The 17,022-nt window shown below is 45.3% G+C and overlaps 1 protein-coding gene across 3 annotated transcripts in view; it reads left to right on the forward strand.

Annotated features, from left to right (window-relative positions):
* The window catches only part of ARHGAP44 (Rho GTPase activating protein 44), a 208,223-nt gene that overhangs the window by 108,714 nt on the left and 82,487 nt on the right, over positions 1-17,022 (forward strand). For all 3 annotated transcript variants that reach the window (XM_088468690.1, XM_088468707.1, XM_088468699.1), the window contains exons 3-6: positions 4,360-4,464; positions 6,526-6,602; positions 8,478-8,589; positions 16,128-16,204. In XM_088468690.1, coding sequence (XP_088324816.1) covers positions 4,360-4,464; positions 6,526-6,602; positions 8,478-8,589; positions 16,128-16,204 — 371 coding nt within the window. The remainder of the gene's footprint in view (positions 1-4,359; positions 4,465-6,525; positions 6,603-8,477; positions 8,590-16,127; positions 16,205-17,022) is intronic.

Below are 17,022 nucleotides of genomic sequence, written 5' to 3' on the forward strand. Positions count from 1 at the left end.
GAGCTGGTGTCTGTGTGCAGTGAGCACGGCCTTGCTGCAACAAATCGACTGACTCTTGTCATAATGATGATAAGACCTTCCCAACCAATACCTGTCCCCAAAATCTCATGCTCAAAAATGATAAACACAGCATCCTAAAAGGTAGAGCTGTCTATATTTGTAGGAGAGATACAGAACATCAGGTTGTCAGTCAAACAAAATATGAAATCACCTACTGTACATGGAGGATTATGCTTTCACTGACAGGGATAGCTACCGAGATCTCCTGCAGTAACTGGTTCTGATGTCTTGCTTTACGAGCTCTCGCTGATCCTCTTCCCTTCTCCCTCCCATCCCTACCTATATGACTACCCTGACTTCTCACCCTCGCTTCTTGTTCCATGATTGTTTGTCTTCATCTGGCCTGATTCAGAGGTGGACGCAGTGTTCAATGTGATAAATCTGTGCATGTGTTCAAGTCGTACTGCGCATGCGTTCCAATGGTTAGTGCTCGGAGTTGCGGAATTTGGACGCAAGAGCTGCGGATTTCAATGGGCGTTGCTAGAAGGTAACTTGGACGTGTCATGGGCCTGTCTCTCACATCTAGGATGCAGTGGTGCTTACACTGCACACCATGTTCAGAAATTGCACCTGCCATAAGGGTGGTGTAAGCTTCGATGTTGCGACCAATGGTCTGTCTAAATACGCACGGAGATGGAATAGCGCCACTGCCAGTGGACATCTCAGTAGGCTCAGAATTGGTCGTGCATTAGCATAAAGATGCGTCTGCAGCAATAGATAGACACAGCCAGTTGTCTGGGCCGTGTCTGTGTGCACCTCTGTGCCGTGTCTGTGTGCACATCTGTGCCGTGTCTGTGTGCACCTCTGTGCCGTGTCTGTGTGCACGTCTGTGCCGTGTCTGTGTGCACCTCTGTGCCGTGTCTGTGCGCACCTCTGTGCCGTGTCTGTGCGCACCTCTGTGCCGTGTCTGTGCGCACCTCTGTGCCGTGTCTGTGTGCACCTCTGTGCCGTGTCTGTGTGCACCTCTGTGCCGTGTCTGTGTGCACCTCTGTGCCGTGTCTGTGTGCACCTCTGTGCCGTGTCTGTGTGCACCTCTGTGCTGTGTATGTGTGCACCTATATTTATATAAATCCTAAAATAAATAAAAGGTGCCCCATAGCTCATCTGCTTATGTTGAACATCAACAACACAGCATTTTCCCAGATGCAAGGTATCCAAAGCTAGCCACTACGAGGGTGGTTCAATAAATAAGGCCTCTCGCGCAAATTAATTCAACTCGTACATATACATATAATCAATATTATGGCCTTGGTACATATTATTTCTCCCACATACTTGTCTAGGCATTTGTTCCAATGGTACACCAGGGCATCTATGCCGGCATAGAAGAAAGTGTCAAGAGCCTGAAGCCAGGACATGACGGCTTGCTGAGCATCTTCAATGGTCCAAAGAGATCTTCAAATTATATATAGTTATTTATTAATTAACAGTTATGTATATAGCACACATGGGGCCTGATTCAGAGATGGACTAATTCTGATGTTTACGCAGTTGAGCGATTATTGGTAATCAGCGCAAGCGTCTGAGTCACACTGCGCATGCGTAAAATTTCATTTTCATTGTCGCTTGCAGTGAGGATTTATTTGCAAAGTGATTGACAGGCAGGGACCATTTATGAGAAGTAACGGGGGGTGGCGACTCTAACGCAGGTGTATAACGATCGCTTTCGGGCCATGTCAGCCTGCGACTGCTATACTATGTGCAGGAAAATGGCTTTGGCGTCTCGGTTCCCGCGACCATAGGACTACTCAGTCAGAACACCGATAATTGACTGATCTGCGACTGATGCTGCGCCTTTGTACGCAGCTGCATGTATTTGCGAAGCTGCCGGTGGGTGTATCAATACAAATCCGCTGCATATTTTCGCACAGCCGCAGTGGCGTTAGCGTCCTGCTCAGTATGAGGGCACCGCCGAGTTGCTTCGGGAAGCCGTGGCTGTGCACAGGTGGTAGTGACGGTATTTAAGTAAGTACTGTTTGTTACTTCATTTACATTCTGAAGACGATGGAATAGACATCGAAACGTTAATATCAGTTACCTGCTGCAAGTGACATTTGTTACCCGGTGCCGCCAACCAGGTGTTGAGTGTGTGTGTGTATATATATATATACATACAGTCAGGTGCATAAATATTGGGACATTGACAGAATTTTCATATTTTGGCCTCTATTCACCACCACAATGGTTTTGAAATGAAACAAACAAGATGTGCTTTAACTGCAGACTTCCAGATTTAATTTGAGGGTAATTACAACCAAATCAGGTGAACGGTGTAGGAATTACAACGGTTTTCTATATGTGCCTCCCACTTTTTAAGGGGCCAAAAGTAATGGGACAAACTAAACAATCCTAAATCTAACTTTCACTTTTTAATACTTTGTTGCAAATCCTTTGCAGGCAATTACAGCCTGAAGTCTGGAACGCATAGACATCACCAGACGCTGGGTTTCATCCCTGGTGATGCTCTGCCAGGCCTCTAATGCAAATCTCTTCAGTTCCTGCTTGTTCTTGAGGCATTTTCCCTTCAGTTTTGTCTTCATCAAGTGAAATGCATGCTCAATCGGATTCAGGTCAGGGGATTGACTTGGCCATTGCATAACATTCCACTTTTTAGCCTTAAAAAACTCTTTGGTTGCTTTTGCAGTATGCTTTGGGTCATTGTCCATCTGCACTGTGAAGTGCCATCCAATGAGTTCTGAAGCATTTGACTGAATATGAGCATATAATATTGCCCGAAACACTTCAGAATTCATTCTGCTGCTTTTGTCAGTAGTCACATCATCAATAAATACAAGGGAACCAGTTCCATTGGCAGCCATACATGCCCACGCCATGACACTCCCACCACCATGCTTCACTGATGAGGTGGTATGTTTTGGATCATGAGCAGTTCCTTACCTTCTCCATATTCTTCTCTTCCCATCACTCTGGTACAAGTTGATCTTTGTCTCATCTGTCCATAGGATGTTGTTCCAGAACTGTAATGGCTTTTTTAGATGTTGTTTGGCAAACTCTAATCTGGTCTTCTTGTTTTTGAGGCTCACCAATGGTTTACATCTTGTGGTGAACCCTCTATATTCACTCTTGTGAAGTTTTCTCTCGATTGTTGACTTTGACACATATACACCTAGCTCCTGGAGTGTGTTCTTGATTTGGCCAACTGTTGTTAAGGGGTTTTTCTTCACCAGGGAAATAATTCTTCTGTCATCCACCACAGTTGTTTTCCGTGGTCTACCGGGTCTTTTGGTGTTGCTGAGTTCTCCGGTGCGTTCTTTCTTTTTAAGAATGTTCCTAACAGTTGATTTAGCCACACTTAATGTTTTTGCTATCTCTCTGATGGGTTTGTTTTGCTTTTTCAGCCTAATGATGGCTTGCTTCACTGATAGTGACAGCTCTTTGGATCTCATATTGAAGTCGACTGCAACTGATTCCAAATGCAAATGTCACACCTAGAATCAACTCCAGACCTTTTACTTGCTTAATTGATAATGAAATAATGAGGGAATAGCCCACACCTGTCCATGAAATAGCTTTTGAGTTGATAGTCCCATTACTTTTGGCCCCTTAAAAAGTGGGAGGCACATATAGAAACCGTTATTAAATCTGTAAGTCTGCAGTTAAAGCACATCTTGTTTGTTTCATTTCAAAGCCATTGTGGTGGTGAATAGAGGCGAAAATATGAAAATTCTGTCAATGTCCAAATATTTATGCACCTGACTGTATATATATATATATATATTTATTTATATATTGATATAATGCCCGACATGTGGGCTGTTACCCATTTATGATGTTTCTGCTACACCATGTAGTTTCAGACACTGTCATCTTATTTTTAGACAAAAATATTTATCTTATGTGACTTGTTTGCTCTGGGAAATGTATGGATAATTTACACTGAAATCACCTACTGTATTAACTTTTAGGACCTTAATGTCCACTAGTGCCTAGATTCCAAAGCGTACATCACCAAATGTGCGTGTTACACTCAAATCAACGCTCTTCTGAAATAAAGACATGTGTGGTTGTTAAAGCATTTTTGAACTACGTTTCCATAATGGAAAATTGAGCCCTGGTCACGTGTGAGCTTATTTTCAGAAAGAGGCTCACAATCCATGTGTCTAACCTGTGTATGCATTATTACAGTCACCTAACAGTGGGAAACCACTTTACATCCAGCTTATCTTTTAGCTGTACACCACTGGGTAACATATGACATAATAGCACATGGGATAACCAATAAGGGTGGCGAGTCAGTCCCTATATAACATTATGGTGCATCTCACTGTACTCCTGCAGGTGGAGAAACGACTGGAGCTGGTGAAACAGGTCAGCCACAGCACCCATAAGAAACTTACAGCATGTTTACAAGGCCAACAAGGAACAGACACTGATAAAAGATCGGTAAGATAATTTACATTGATAGAACATTGTGAGAGCTAATATCACCAAATTAATTAGAATCTCCTGCATATATAAGATAATGTGTTATGATTGCTGTTATTTACAGAATTGCTTCATTTTTATTAGTTATGTGGCTTTTTCAAATATTTGCCTAATGCCATTGGCATCCATAAGCCACTGCCGGGGAGGAGACAGATTCTGCTGCGTTCTAGCAGTTTAAAGGATTCATGTGTTGGCTTAATTGCACATTTGCTATTCACTTTTTATTACCACGGATGGGTGACGGCAAAACTGCTACACGCGAAAAAAGAATATTAAGGCAGATATTGGCAACATTTGCCTATGCAGCTGTTGTAGAACTAGAAGTTGGCTGAGCATTATTTTTTTATTGTTGTTTGGTAAGGTGCCACAGTTATTCCCAGCGCTGAGGGGGATGGGGGCATACAAAAAACAGGGACATACAATTTAAACAATATAAATGCAGGGGAAAGGATAATATTAGCATGCTGCTAAAGAGGTGGAGTAATGGGCATGCTGCTAAAGAGGTGGAGTTATGGGCATGCTGCTAAAGAGGTGGGTTATGGGCATGCTGCTAAAGAGGTGGGTTATGGGCATGCTGCTAAAGAGGTGGAGTTATGGGCATGCTGCTAAAGAGGTGGGTTATGGGCATGTTGCTAAAGAGGTGGAGTTATGGTCATGCTGCTAAAGAGGTGGAGTTATGGGCATGCTGCCAAAGAGGTGGAGTTATGGGCATGCTGCTAAAGAGGTGGAGTTATGGGCATGCTGCTAAAGAGATGGAGTTATGGGCATGCTGCTAAAGAGGTGGGTTATGGGCATGCTGCTAAAGAGGTGGAGTTATGGGCATGCTGCTAAAGAGGTGGGATATGGGCATGCTGCTAAAGAGGTGGGATATGGGCATGCTGCTAAAGAGGTGGGATATGGGCATGCTGCTAAAGAGGTGGGTTATGGGCATGCTGCTAAAGAGGTGGGTTATGGGCATGCTGCTAAAGAGGTGGGTTATGGGCATGCTGCTAAAGAGGTGGGATATGGGCATGCTGCTAAAGAGGTGGGATATGGGCATGCTGCTAAAGAGGTGGGTTATGGGCATGCTGCTAAAGAGGTGGAGTTATGGGCATGCTGCTAAAGAGGTGGGTTATGGGCATGCTGCTAAAGAGGTGGGTTATGGGCATGCTGCTAAAGAGGTGGGTTATGGGCATGCTGCTAAAGAGGTGGGTTATGGGCATGCTGCTAAAGAGGTGGGTTATGGGCATGCTGCTAAAGAGGTGGTTATGGGCATGCTGCTAAAGAGGTGGTTATGGGCATGCTGTTAAAGAGGTGGGATATGGGCATGCTGCTAAAGAAGTGGGTTTGGGGCATGCTGAGATTTGTATTACACAAGAAGTGAAGGAGCACAAGGTTCCTGCTTCTGTATTAAGGCCCTTAAAATCAAATTCAGTGTTCATAAATTCAAAATAGCCTTTACTTTCTATAGTGTTTATAATATCGCCGATGTCTTGGTAGACAAGGAGAATTAATTTGCTCATAATGATCATCCCCGTTTCATCCTCATTCAAACTTACAGCTCAGTATTTGTATGGAGTAAGGGTGTATGAGAACCGGTACCGGTACTCACCTAGAATTACATATATTTAACTCTACTATAGATTAATAGAAGCTTCCAAACACTGTGCAAGTCTTCAGATCCTTATTTTATTCATGTCTTAAATGATTTCACTGATTTCTTCCTGTTTCTGGAACTAGTCACAAACATACAATGTGGCATTCTCTCTATGTTGTGTTACTACAGTACTTATGTTTGAATTGCAACTATTGCTAATCACATTGACATTTGCCACCTTTATGCTAAGGGTTTTTTGTCCTATTGCAAAAATGTTATTTTAGCCAAGTTTATTTTTAATCTTTCAGAGCCAATACAGAAAAAAAAGACACCCTGTATTATTGCCTTATTACATTTTCCTGATAGTGTTTGCATTAAAGAATATGTCTACTATTTCTACTAAGAATGTTACTAGCCGTCTCTTTCTCTGTCTTCTCCCATAGAAAAAGTTACCTCTTATTACCCTGGCTCAGTGCCTCATGGAAGGATCTGCTGTCTTAGGGGATGACTCCTTACTTGGGTGAGAATTGTTTTTCCAGCTGTTACTGTTCTCTTTACTTTGATAGAAAAATATATATATTTGCGCTCACCAAGGGTCATTTGCACAGGGGTAAGAATGTGGATACACAGAGGATGATGTTGGTCGCAAGTTGGCCGTAGTCGCTCCCATATTGCATGCATGAAACTAAGGCAGTCATTCACACCCCCACTCACAAGCGGGTCGCGGGTCGATGTTGAGGCATTGCGCACGCAAGCCCCGGAGCGAGTGAGAAATTCACTCGCTCCGGGGCTCACTACAAACGGGGCGGCTGTCGATGTTGATCGACAGCTCGCCCCGTTTTGTAGGCGGAGAGGGGGGGTGGCTGGATAAAAGGAGGCGTTCCTGAAGGAATGCCTGCCGTTTGGGGAGGGCACCACTGACATCACCAGTGATGTCAGTAGTGAGCTTCCGGCTCTATTAGAGCCGGAAGCTCACTGGGGCTTGCGGTAGAGAAGACCCTACCGCAAGGGTCTCGTCGCAAGCCCCGATCATCGCCTGGCCGCTCGCTAAAGCTGTGGGTGGTCACGCATAGCTTAGCTATGGCCGCCCTCATTCAGAGCGAACGCTCGCTTTTTGCGAGCGGCTCTGAATGAGGGCCTAACTGCATATATTCACCTGTATGCTCAGATGTTCAGCTCTCTCTTGGGTAGAGCGCCCGTGCCTGTATGTCTTATTTCAAAGCCATCCTAATTATTAGGGCGCACTTGCATCAGATCTGTCATTGGTGCAAGAGATCCCTCTGAAAACAGACACAATTACACATGCACAGCTCTGCATTGCCCGCACTTCCCTTGACATGCCCTTACTGAACTTAGGGCCTCATTCAGAAATGTACGCTCACTCGATGGTTAGCGTACATCTCGGATGGTGAGTAGTCTGTGCATGCGCATGTGTTTGGGGAGCGGGCGGGGGTGTGGCTGGCCACCGTTCCCAGAAATGGGAGAGTGCAGCCCCCTTTTTTCTGGGATGGATGAGGTCAGGGTCTGTGACGGTGGATGCAGATTTCCTGGCCTCACAAGCTGCCAGGACCCGGTCAGGCTGCAGTAAACTTTCAGCTGCCACAGCCTGGCCAGAGGGGGATCGCAGACAGCAAGAAGGTCTCTGTTTCCTTCAGACACCTTCTGCATTTGCGATGGACGGAATGCACAGCCGCTTGATGTCACTGAGATGCGTACGACTCTGCATCGCCTGCTGTTGTGTAGGTATGGTTCCAGGGCATATGCAGTGCAGAAACAAGCTTTGCAAACAGACTTGCATTCAACTCTACAGCAGCCCCACAGTGCATACACACTGCACAAGCTTATCCATGTCACTGTTGTGTACAGTACATAGAGGTGTGCACAACAGTGACATGGGAAGTGACTTTGTGCACTGTAGAACTGCACATTACGGCAAATGAAGAAATATCACCCCTGATCACATATTTAATCTGCCTCTTAATAAATCATTTACTTAATATTTTTATTTTTACTATATATTAATTAATAAATTCAGAGTGTATCCTAACATACTGCTCATTAAAACATTTAAAGGGAACCACACAATTTGGTGCAATAACTTGAGTTTTTTTTGTTTCCCCCAATTCTGGATGTATCTCCCAATTCAAAGGGATCTGGTTTTCAGTAAAACAGGGAGATCACAAGTGTAATGTCAAAGTGTAAAACAGAATAAGATTGGTCGGCTCAGGGCTCGGGTCTTAATGATGAAGGCAAGGGGCAAAGAAAATCACTATGCCATCTCGCGGGCATCGGGGGCTGGTGTAATGAAGGAAATTATGATCCCGCATTTAGTACAGGAATGTTTGTTATTGTTGCTGTTTCGTTTCCATAATTGCTTTCCCTTGTTGTGTTCTAGGAAGATGCTGAAGTTGTGTGGAGAGGCCGAGGACAAACTAGCCCAAGAGCTGATCCTCTTTGAGCAGGAGGTGGAAAGAGATGTGGTGGAGCCGCTGTTTGTGCTGTCGGAGGTATAGAAGAGCTTATATGTATCCAGTGCTGTTCCTTACAAGGGTTTAATACTGTTACAGATGCTACCACTTAAAGGTGTTGTGACTATGACTTGTATCAGTGGGGAGAACTGAAACATGAAGTAGCACAATGGTACTGAATGGGAGAGACTGCGTCTAAGTTGTATCGCCAGACAGAGGTAATACACATTTATGTTCAAATATGTCTTCTAAAAACTAGCTATAACTAAGTGTTCTTTATATAACATTAAATATAGATTTGTTGTGTTTTAAAAAATCTGAATCCTATGATTGGTCTTATCAAAGCCTTGTAATCATGGATGGGATGTAGACTGCTTTACTGTTTGATCCTTTTCTGCACAATATTGTTCACATGGTATACATTCATGATGTCAGCATTCAGAATGTCAACATGCCTAATAGAATGTCGACAGCTGATTTTTTTTTTTAAACAGTGTTAGGGTTAGGCTGCGATTGTGGTTAGGGTTAGGCTATGTTTAGGGATAGTGTTACTCATGGTAATTCAAATCCGCATGGTACACATGACAACTGTTGACATCCTTGCATGTCGTCATTATATCAGAGTCGACTTTGTGAATGTCAACATTTGACATGTCGAAATCCCATCTTAATCGACATCCTGATTGTCGACATTTTGTACTAAACCCTTTGACATTGCTGATACATTTGCATATCACTATGAGAAGTTCTCATCATCACTACTGTAATAGTGAGCATGTCATTGTGATTTTCAGTAATAGAGCAGCTGTGGGTAGTACGGTCCCAGGTGGACGCTGACACAAGTACACTGGCACCCTTTACAGCAGTTACTAAGGTTTCAGTAAATGCCATATTATTTCTTAAAAATCATGATTTGTCCATTCAGAATTCAGTCATAAAAGCTTAGACTGTAATAACTATATTATTGAATACTGCATACATAATACTGTTACTGCTATATATGACAGCATACAGACAATGTTTTTGTGAAGATCATGTTGCATACCATTGCCACCTATGTGATGCACTGCCTTAGTTATAGGAGTTATAACTGAATGTAATGATAGTGAATATTAATGATTGCCACATTTATATTTCCATACTTTTTCTGATATAATGATAGGAGTTACAGTACAGTAGGAATCGGAGACTTAGGGGTATTCAATTAGCCGCAAGGTTTCCTCCGCGACTAATTACCGGCAAAAATCCCCGCAGCGCCGGGAAAGACTATTCAATTAAATAGCCTCTTTCCCGTGCCGAAATATCATGATTCAGGCCTGGAAACCCACTGATCCAGCGCAAACAATGAAACAGTTTATCTGCAGTTTTTTATGTGAGGGAATGGAAAGTGGTGCGGATATATTCATATTGCAACATAAAGTCATAAAATAAATATTGGTGATAATACAATGGCACTTGATACACTTCTTCTCCTGGATTAATCTTGTTTTGGTTGGGTGTAATTACCGTAGTAAGAAAAGAAGAATAAAGAGCTCACAATAGTATAACACTGTCTTTTCCTGCTCAGACTCGGGAATTTCTCCTGTGAAAAATCCCGGGTACAGATGCGCCCAAGTTCATTGTGATTGATCGCATCATAAACGTGCGCGTTGCGCTATGTATCACAAAGCACTATGGCACATCCCCGATCGCGGGAGCGCGTTTCCATTCAGTCCTATGGAAACACTAATGCGAGCCTCCAATTGCGAGAGCGCGTCTCCTATTCATTCTTATGGAGATGCAAATGCCCCTCTCCGATCACGGGAGTCCGTCTTGCGCCATGCTGTGCTACAGGCAAAGATGTTGCTGGGCATATCTGTATTTGGTCGAGACCCCCCTTTCATACTAAAACTTAGACCCAGGAAATTTCCGGGTAGACCCCTTTCAGACATAAGCAGTTTTATTAAAGTGGACAGTAAGGTGCAGAGGGACAGGTGGGGAAAGTAACAGAGGGACAGGTGGGGAAAGTGACAGAGGGACATGTGGGGAAAAGTAACAGAGGGACAGGTGGGGAAAGTGACAGAGGGACAGGTGGGGAAAGTGGCAGAGGGACAGGTGGGGAAAGTAACAGAGGGACATGTGGGGAAAGTAACAGAGGGAAATGTGGGGAAAGTGACAGAGGGACAGGTGGGGAAAGTGACAGAGGGACAGGTGGGGAAAGTGACAGAGGGACAGGTGGGGAAAGTAACAGAGGGACATGTGGGGAAAGTGACAGAGGGACATGTGGGGAAAGTGGCAGAGGGACATGTGGGGAAAGTGGCAGAGGGACATGTGGGGAAAGTGGCAGAGGGACATGTGGGGAAAGTGGCAAAGGGACATGTGGGGAAAGTGACAGAGGGACAGGTGGGGAAAGTGACAGAGGGACAGGTGGGGAAAGTGACAGAGGGACAGGTGGGGAAAGTGGCAGAGGAACAGGTGGGGAAAGTAACAGAGGGACAGGTGGGGATAGTGACAGAGGGACAGGTGGGGAAAGTGGCAGAGAGACATGTGGGGAAAGTGGCAGAGGGACATGTGGGGAAAGTAACAGAGGGACAGGTGGGGAAAGTAACCGGGAACAGGTGGGGAAAGTAACAGGGACAGGTGAGGAAAGTGGCAGAGGGACAGGTGGGGAAAGTAACAGAGGGACAGGTGGGGAAAGTGGTAGAAGGACAGGTGAGGAAAGTGACAGAGGGACAGGTGGGAAAGTGGCAGAGGGACATGTGGGGAAATTAACAGAGGGACATGTGGGGAAAGTGACAGAGGGACAGGTGGGGAAAGTGGTAGAGGGACAGGTGGGGAAAGTAACAGAGGGACAGGTGGGAAAGTGGCAGAAGGACAGGTGAGGAAAGTAACAGAGGGACATGTGGGGAAAGTGACAGAGGGACATGTGGGGAAAGTGACAGAGGGACAGGTGGGGAAAGTAACAGAGGGACAGGTGAGGAAAGTGACAGAGGGACAGGTGGGGAAAGTGGCAGAGGGACAGGTGGGGAAAGTGGCAGAGGGACAGGTGGGGAAAGTGGCAGAGGGACAGGTGGGGAAAGTGGCAGAGGGACAGGTGAGGAAAGTGGCAGAGGGACAGGTGGGGAAAGTGGCAGAGGGACAGGTGGGGAAAGTAACAGAGGGACAGGTGGGGATAGTGACAGAGGGACAGGTGGGGAAAGTGGCAGAGAGACATGTGGGGAAAGTGGCAGAGGGACATGTGGGGAAAGTAACAGAGGGACATGTGGGGAAAGTAACAGAGGGACAGGTGGGGAAAGTAACAGAGGGACATGTGGGGAAAGTGGCAGAGGGACATGTGGGGAAAGTAACAGAGGGACATGTGGGGAAAGTGGCAGAGGGACAGGTGGGGAAAGTGGCAGAAGGACAGGTCACTTAAAATATTTGCCCCTACTCCCTCTCTCTCCCCAGCCCCTCTCCCGTATGCAGCATGTGTGAAAGAGCAGAGCAGTCTCCCTGTGCCTGTAGTTTTCCAGCGCAGCTCCGTGCAGCAGTGAGAATACGGGGAGGCTGTAATCTCTCCCTCCCCATCTGCCCGGTGACAGCTGGAACAATTCCCCCGCTGGTGCTGAGGACAGGGGGGCGCGCCGTCAGTGTAGCCAGCAGTGAGTATGGCAAGTGGGTGGAAGGGGCGCTGGTACTGGTGGTGAGTATGGGAAGGGGGGCCGCTGTTACCGGTGGTGAGTATGGTGCAGCACCGTCGGTAATTACAGGGATGGGGGGTGATTATATGGGTCGCAGGTGCCGCCTCCCCGGTGGAGCCAATCAAAAGCTGCTAAGTGCAGCCTGGGAGTAAAATCCTTAAGTCCCGGGAAATACCCTGGTCAATTGAAGGGTCGGCTACCCGGGAACGTATACCTTTCACACATACACGAGATCCGGAAATTTTGGCAAGGCAGACCAAAATCCCAGGAATCTCAATATGTCTAAAAGGAGTATTAGAGGAATAAGTAGTACCCTAGTGTCCTCAAAATGTACAGGGACTGGGAGATTCTACCTCCAGGGTAACGCACAGCTCCTCTTGACACCGCCACATATAGTTAACTGCACATACTGTATCTCAATTTCTTTTAATTCAACCAGATGAGACAAATTTAATTAAAAATTTACATATTGTTAACACTATTCTGTATTCTTTTTTTTTCCTACTCTACAGCACTTACAACCCACCAGGACGAGAATAATGTTATATAAAGAACACTTAGTTATCACTAATTTTGTATTGCAAATATATGTATAAATGTTAATTTCTTCAGTCTGCCAACAATACTGCTACAATGCAGATGCTGTCTCTCCCATTCAGTATTATGTATTGTGCTTCTTCATATTCCATTTCTCTCCATTGTTGTAAGACATACAGATGTGTCCTTGCTCATCTGGCCTCAATACGCCATGAAGCGCGATATGCCTGGCACCGTGCAACTCTGCTAGCGTCTGCCTTCTTTTTATTTTGTCCAAAAATGCATCTAAGTCGCACATATCAAATTAATCAGCTCAGTCTCCTGGTGCGTCCTAGTCGCATCGCATTGCGACTTAGACGCATTTTTGTCGCCCAGCGCTAGCAGAGTCTCATGGGATCATGCACGCCAAGAAGGATGGTTTGGCGCAACTGCAGCGACGACGAGTGAGGACACATCTGTAAGGCCTGATTCTGAGTCGCATGCACTACTGATGTCTGACACAATGGAGTGTTGGGTTTATACTACGCATACGCCCGATTGTTAGCGCACAGAGGGCCTGATTCAGAGCCGGACGCTCTGACCAGAGTGCTCGCTCTGAATCAGGGCCCTCCTACCTAAACTTTGAGCGGCCTCTTGGACGCTCACATAGCTGTGGGTTACCACCCACAGCTTATGCGAGCGTCCATGATGATGGTCGCGATGGTCAAGACCATCGCGACCATCGGGCTTGCGACGAGACCCTGCCGTAGGGTCTCGTGACCGCAAGCCCTGGAGTGATTTTGGCTCTATCAGAGCCATAATCACTCCCACTGACATCACTAGTGATGTCAGTGGGGCCGGACCCAGACGGTAGGCGTTCCCATGGGAACGCCTCCATCTGGCAGCCACGCCCCCGGCACGCCCACCAAAGGGGGCTTGCTGTCACTCAACATCGACAGCACGCCTCCTTTGGTGCGAGACCTGGAGCAACGGCTTCCACGTCGCTCCCCGGGTCTCGCGCATGCGCACTAGGGCACTATCGACCTGTTTGCAAGCGCTCGCGAGCGGGTCTGAATCAGGCTCAGAGTCGCAGTACTGATTCAGACACACAGTGTCTGAAATGCTTTAGAAATGTATTGGGCGGTGACGGGGTGTGTAATCAGATGCACGGAGATGCTGCATCTTATGGGTGAGTTATGGGAGTGTTGCCGGCGTGTCACTGTTAGTGGTTGCATACAAAGACCCTTCATCGCTCATATTGGAGGCCATAATCAGACAGAGAATCTGCACCTAACGTAGGGCTGGTGCAAGTTTCAATGGTGCTGTCTAAAGACACAAGTGGGTGTCTCAATCTATGCACATTCACACGCGCGGCTGTACACCAGGGAGACGCCCGGCTGTACACCAGGGAGACGCCCGGCTGTACACCAGGGAGACGCCCGGCTGTACACCAGGGAGACGCCCGGCTGTACACCAGGGAGACGCCCGGCTGTACACCAGGGAGACGCCCGGCTGTACACCAGGGAGACGCCCGGCTGTACACCAGGGAGACACATGGCTTCTGCCGACTCAAAATCAGCCGTGTAATCAGAAGACTTTATCATTGTATATATTACACAAATTAGTCTACAATCAATTTCCTGAATTAGCGGTCCTTTATCTTTATTAGTTATGTATAGTCATTACAGCGCACATATCAGAAAATGTTATTTGTATGTATGTTTTTGCTATTCAGCCATATATTTATATCATCAGACAGCTTTGTTCATTTCTATTGTCCTGGGATGTCACATGGCTCTGCTCTTCTTTCCTAGTATCACGAAGCAACAAAAATATAATTAACAATTATACATAATATTGTAAGTACATGGTATTTAAACATCAAAAATAAATCACTGTATTTAGTGAAAATAATGCATTTAGAAGTCAATGAATTAAACCCATATGAAAGTGGGAAATATATTTCCTTCTGAATGGAGCTATTTTGTAATATTGGACACAGTGATGTTCACACATTTCATTTGTGTCCAGCTCTGACAATAATGTATCGTCGTGGTTTACCTGAGCAGTATAGGTTTACTCACAAGTCCAATGATAATTTAGCAACACAAATGTGCTCTGTGATGTCACAGACCTGATGACATCACAAACCCGATTAGACTGGAGAGTAACTCATTATTTCCTTGACCATAGCAAAAAGCCACAGCAGAGTGATTACATCCGTTTCCTTCAGGGGGGGACTTTTTTCTGCCGAGGGCCATTTTGATATATATGACATTATTTGCGGGCCCAGTGCCGGCCACGCCCCTCTGTGTGACATTACATGGGGCGGGGCCACAATAGCCGGTGATTACAGCAATACTCAGAGCATCCTCAGGATACTCCAGGGAGCTGTAAGGGCAGCGGTGTGACCATCTGATGCATCCTAAAGATGCTCCAGGCAGCTCTGCTGCATAGATTCTGGCTGCAGTGTGCCATTCTAGGCACCCTGCTATCCAGATGAAGCTCAGAGGGCCAGATCAAATGTTTCCGCGGGCCTTATACGGCCCCCGGGCCTGAGGTTCCCCATCCCTGGTTTACATATATACAGAAAAAATTCATTATACGTAGGTTTGTGTATATTTCTACTATAATGTTGAATTGTTTTATTATCCACTAAATCAAAACATAAGATACTCCAATTTTAAAAAAAGCATCTTGGAATATTTCCAAATATATATGTAAAAGTTCCCAAGCCATGTTATCTTCAATTTAATCCCACTGATAGGAAATCTGCGGTGCATAGGGAAAAACCCTAGCCATGATTATAAATCCTTTCAATAATCTTTATTTCTGATAGTATGCTGAAACTTCTACAAATATATTTATGAATGTTACAAATAGATTTTGAGATTGCATAAATAATAATATTTTTAACTCTAATTATGTTTAGTGGACTTTTAAATATTTGGTCTTATCTATAAAGGTGCGTATCCACTACACGAGAGTGGAACGACTGTACGATTACAACATTATAATCATTCAATCGTTCATCACCCTGTGCAGTGGATAATGTGCCCACACTGACTGATATGTCGTTCAGTGCAAGTACCCTCCCTCATCCGCAAACATGCACAACCTGAGGATCTCGCCAGGTTGGCCTGCATGTTAAGGTGATGACAAATGTCGACAACGGCCAGCGGGAGCGCTCATCGCTGTTCGTTGCCGGCATAATTACTGCACGATTAATGAGCGATTGAACGATAACAATGTCGTAATTGTTCAATCGCTAATTCTTCACGTGTAGTTTATACGCGTCATTATATAACTGTTATGAACCTCCAGCTCTTTATCATCCCACGATTCCTACCACTCTGATCCTCCAACTTCCATGTTTCAACTGCTTGTCTCCATTTTTCTTAGGTGGAAATTCCCAACATCCAAAAACAGAGAAAGCACTTAGCCAAATTAGTCCTGGACATGGATTCATCTAGAGCGAGGTGAATTAAGATACTCTAAGTAATAGTATTTAGCTGGACTGTGCACATTCTATTTTAATTACATTTTATGTGTTTTCTTAATTTATCATCCCAAATTGATAATGATTCTCAAACTGCTGTCAAATCGTTTGTAACCTATCTACTCATGAGCTGTATACTGTAGTTGAAATTTAGCAACTTGGGCCCCCATTTAACAATGAAGCATAACCCCTTTAACGCTCGCTAAAGGGATTATGTCCTCATTTCTGGATTCAACATTTAAGATTACCGTTGTTTGTCACAGCATCTATCTCACCATCTTTAGATGGCGAGAGCAATGGGGTCCCCATTGACGGCAATAAGGACCCAGCGCTGCTTTTACGGCTTCAGCAAAGCCTTCCGGGCACTGCCGGGTCCCCGTGCCTTGCACGTGTGCAGACAGACCGTTGCGCATGCACATTACACCGGAGCCCGTCACTGGCAGCGTTAAGCTGCCAGCAGCCCAGTGGAGTACCTCGCGGGCAAGGAGGACTTCACTGGACCTCGCCGGAGGGGTAAATATTGGTGAATACCAGTGGCTTTTTCGTTTGTATCACAGTGATACTAAACGAAAACTTCCGCTGGTATTTGCCTTCGTTGATAAATGGGGGCCTCAGTTGAGAAAGATAGAAGCCTGAGCTCCAATGTTACAGCTCAATGCCAGACAGGGGTTAATTACTGGTAATGCAGCTTTTCCTGATGGGTGTTATATTGGTGCACATCATCATCGATTATGACCTCCAAATAACCGGATTTATTATTCTTTATTATACACTTAACATTAAATTTGGTACACATGT

The sequence above is a fragment of the Taudactylus pleione genome, unplaced genomic scaffold (genome assembly GCF_031769625.1).
Source record: "Taudactylus pleione unplaced genomic scaffold, aTauple2 ptg000012l, whole genome shotgun sequence".
NCBI classification, from domain to species: Eukaryota; Metazoa; Chordata; class Amphibia; order Anura; family Myobatrachidae; genus Taudactylus; species Taudactylus pleione.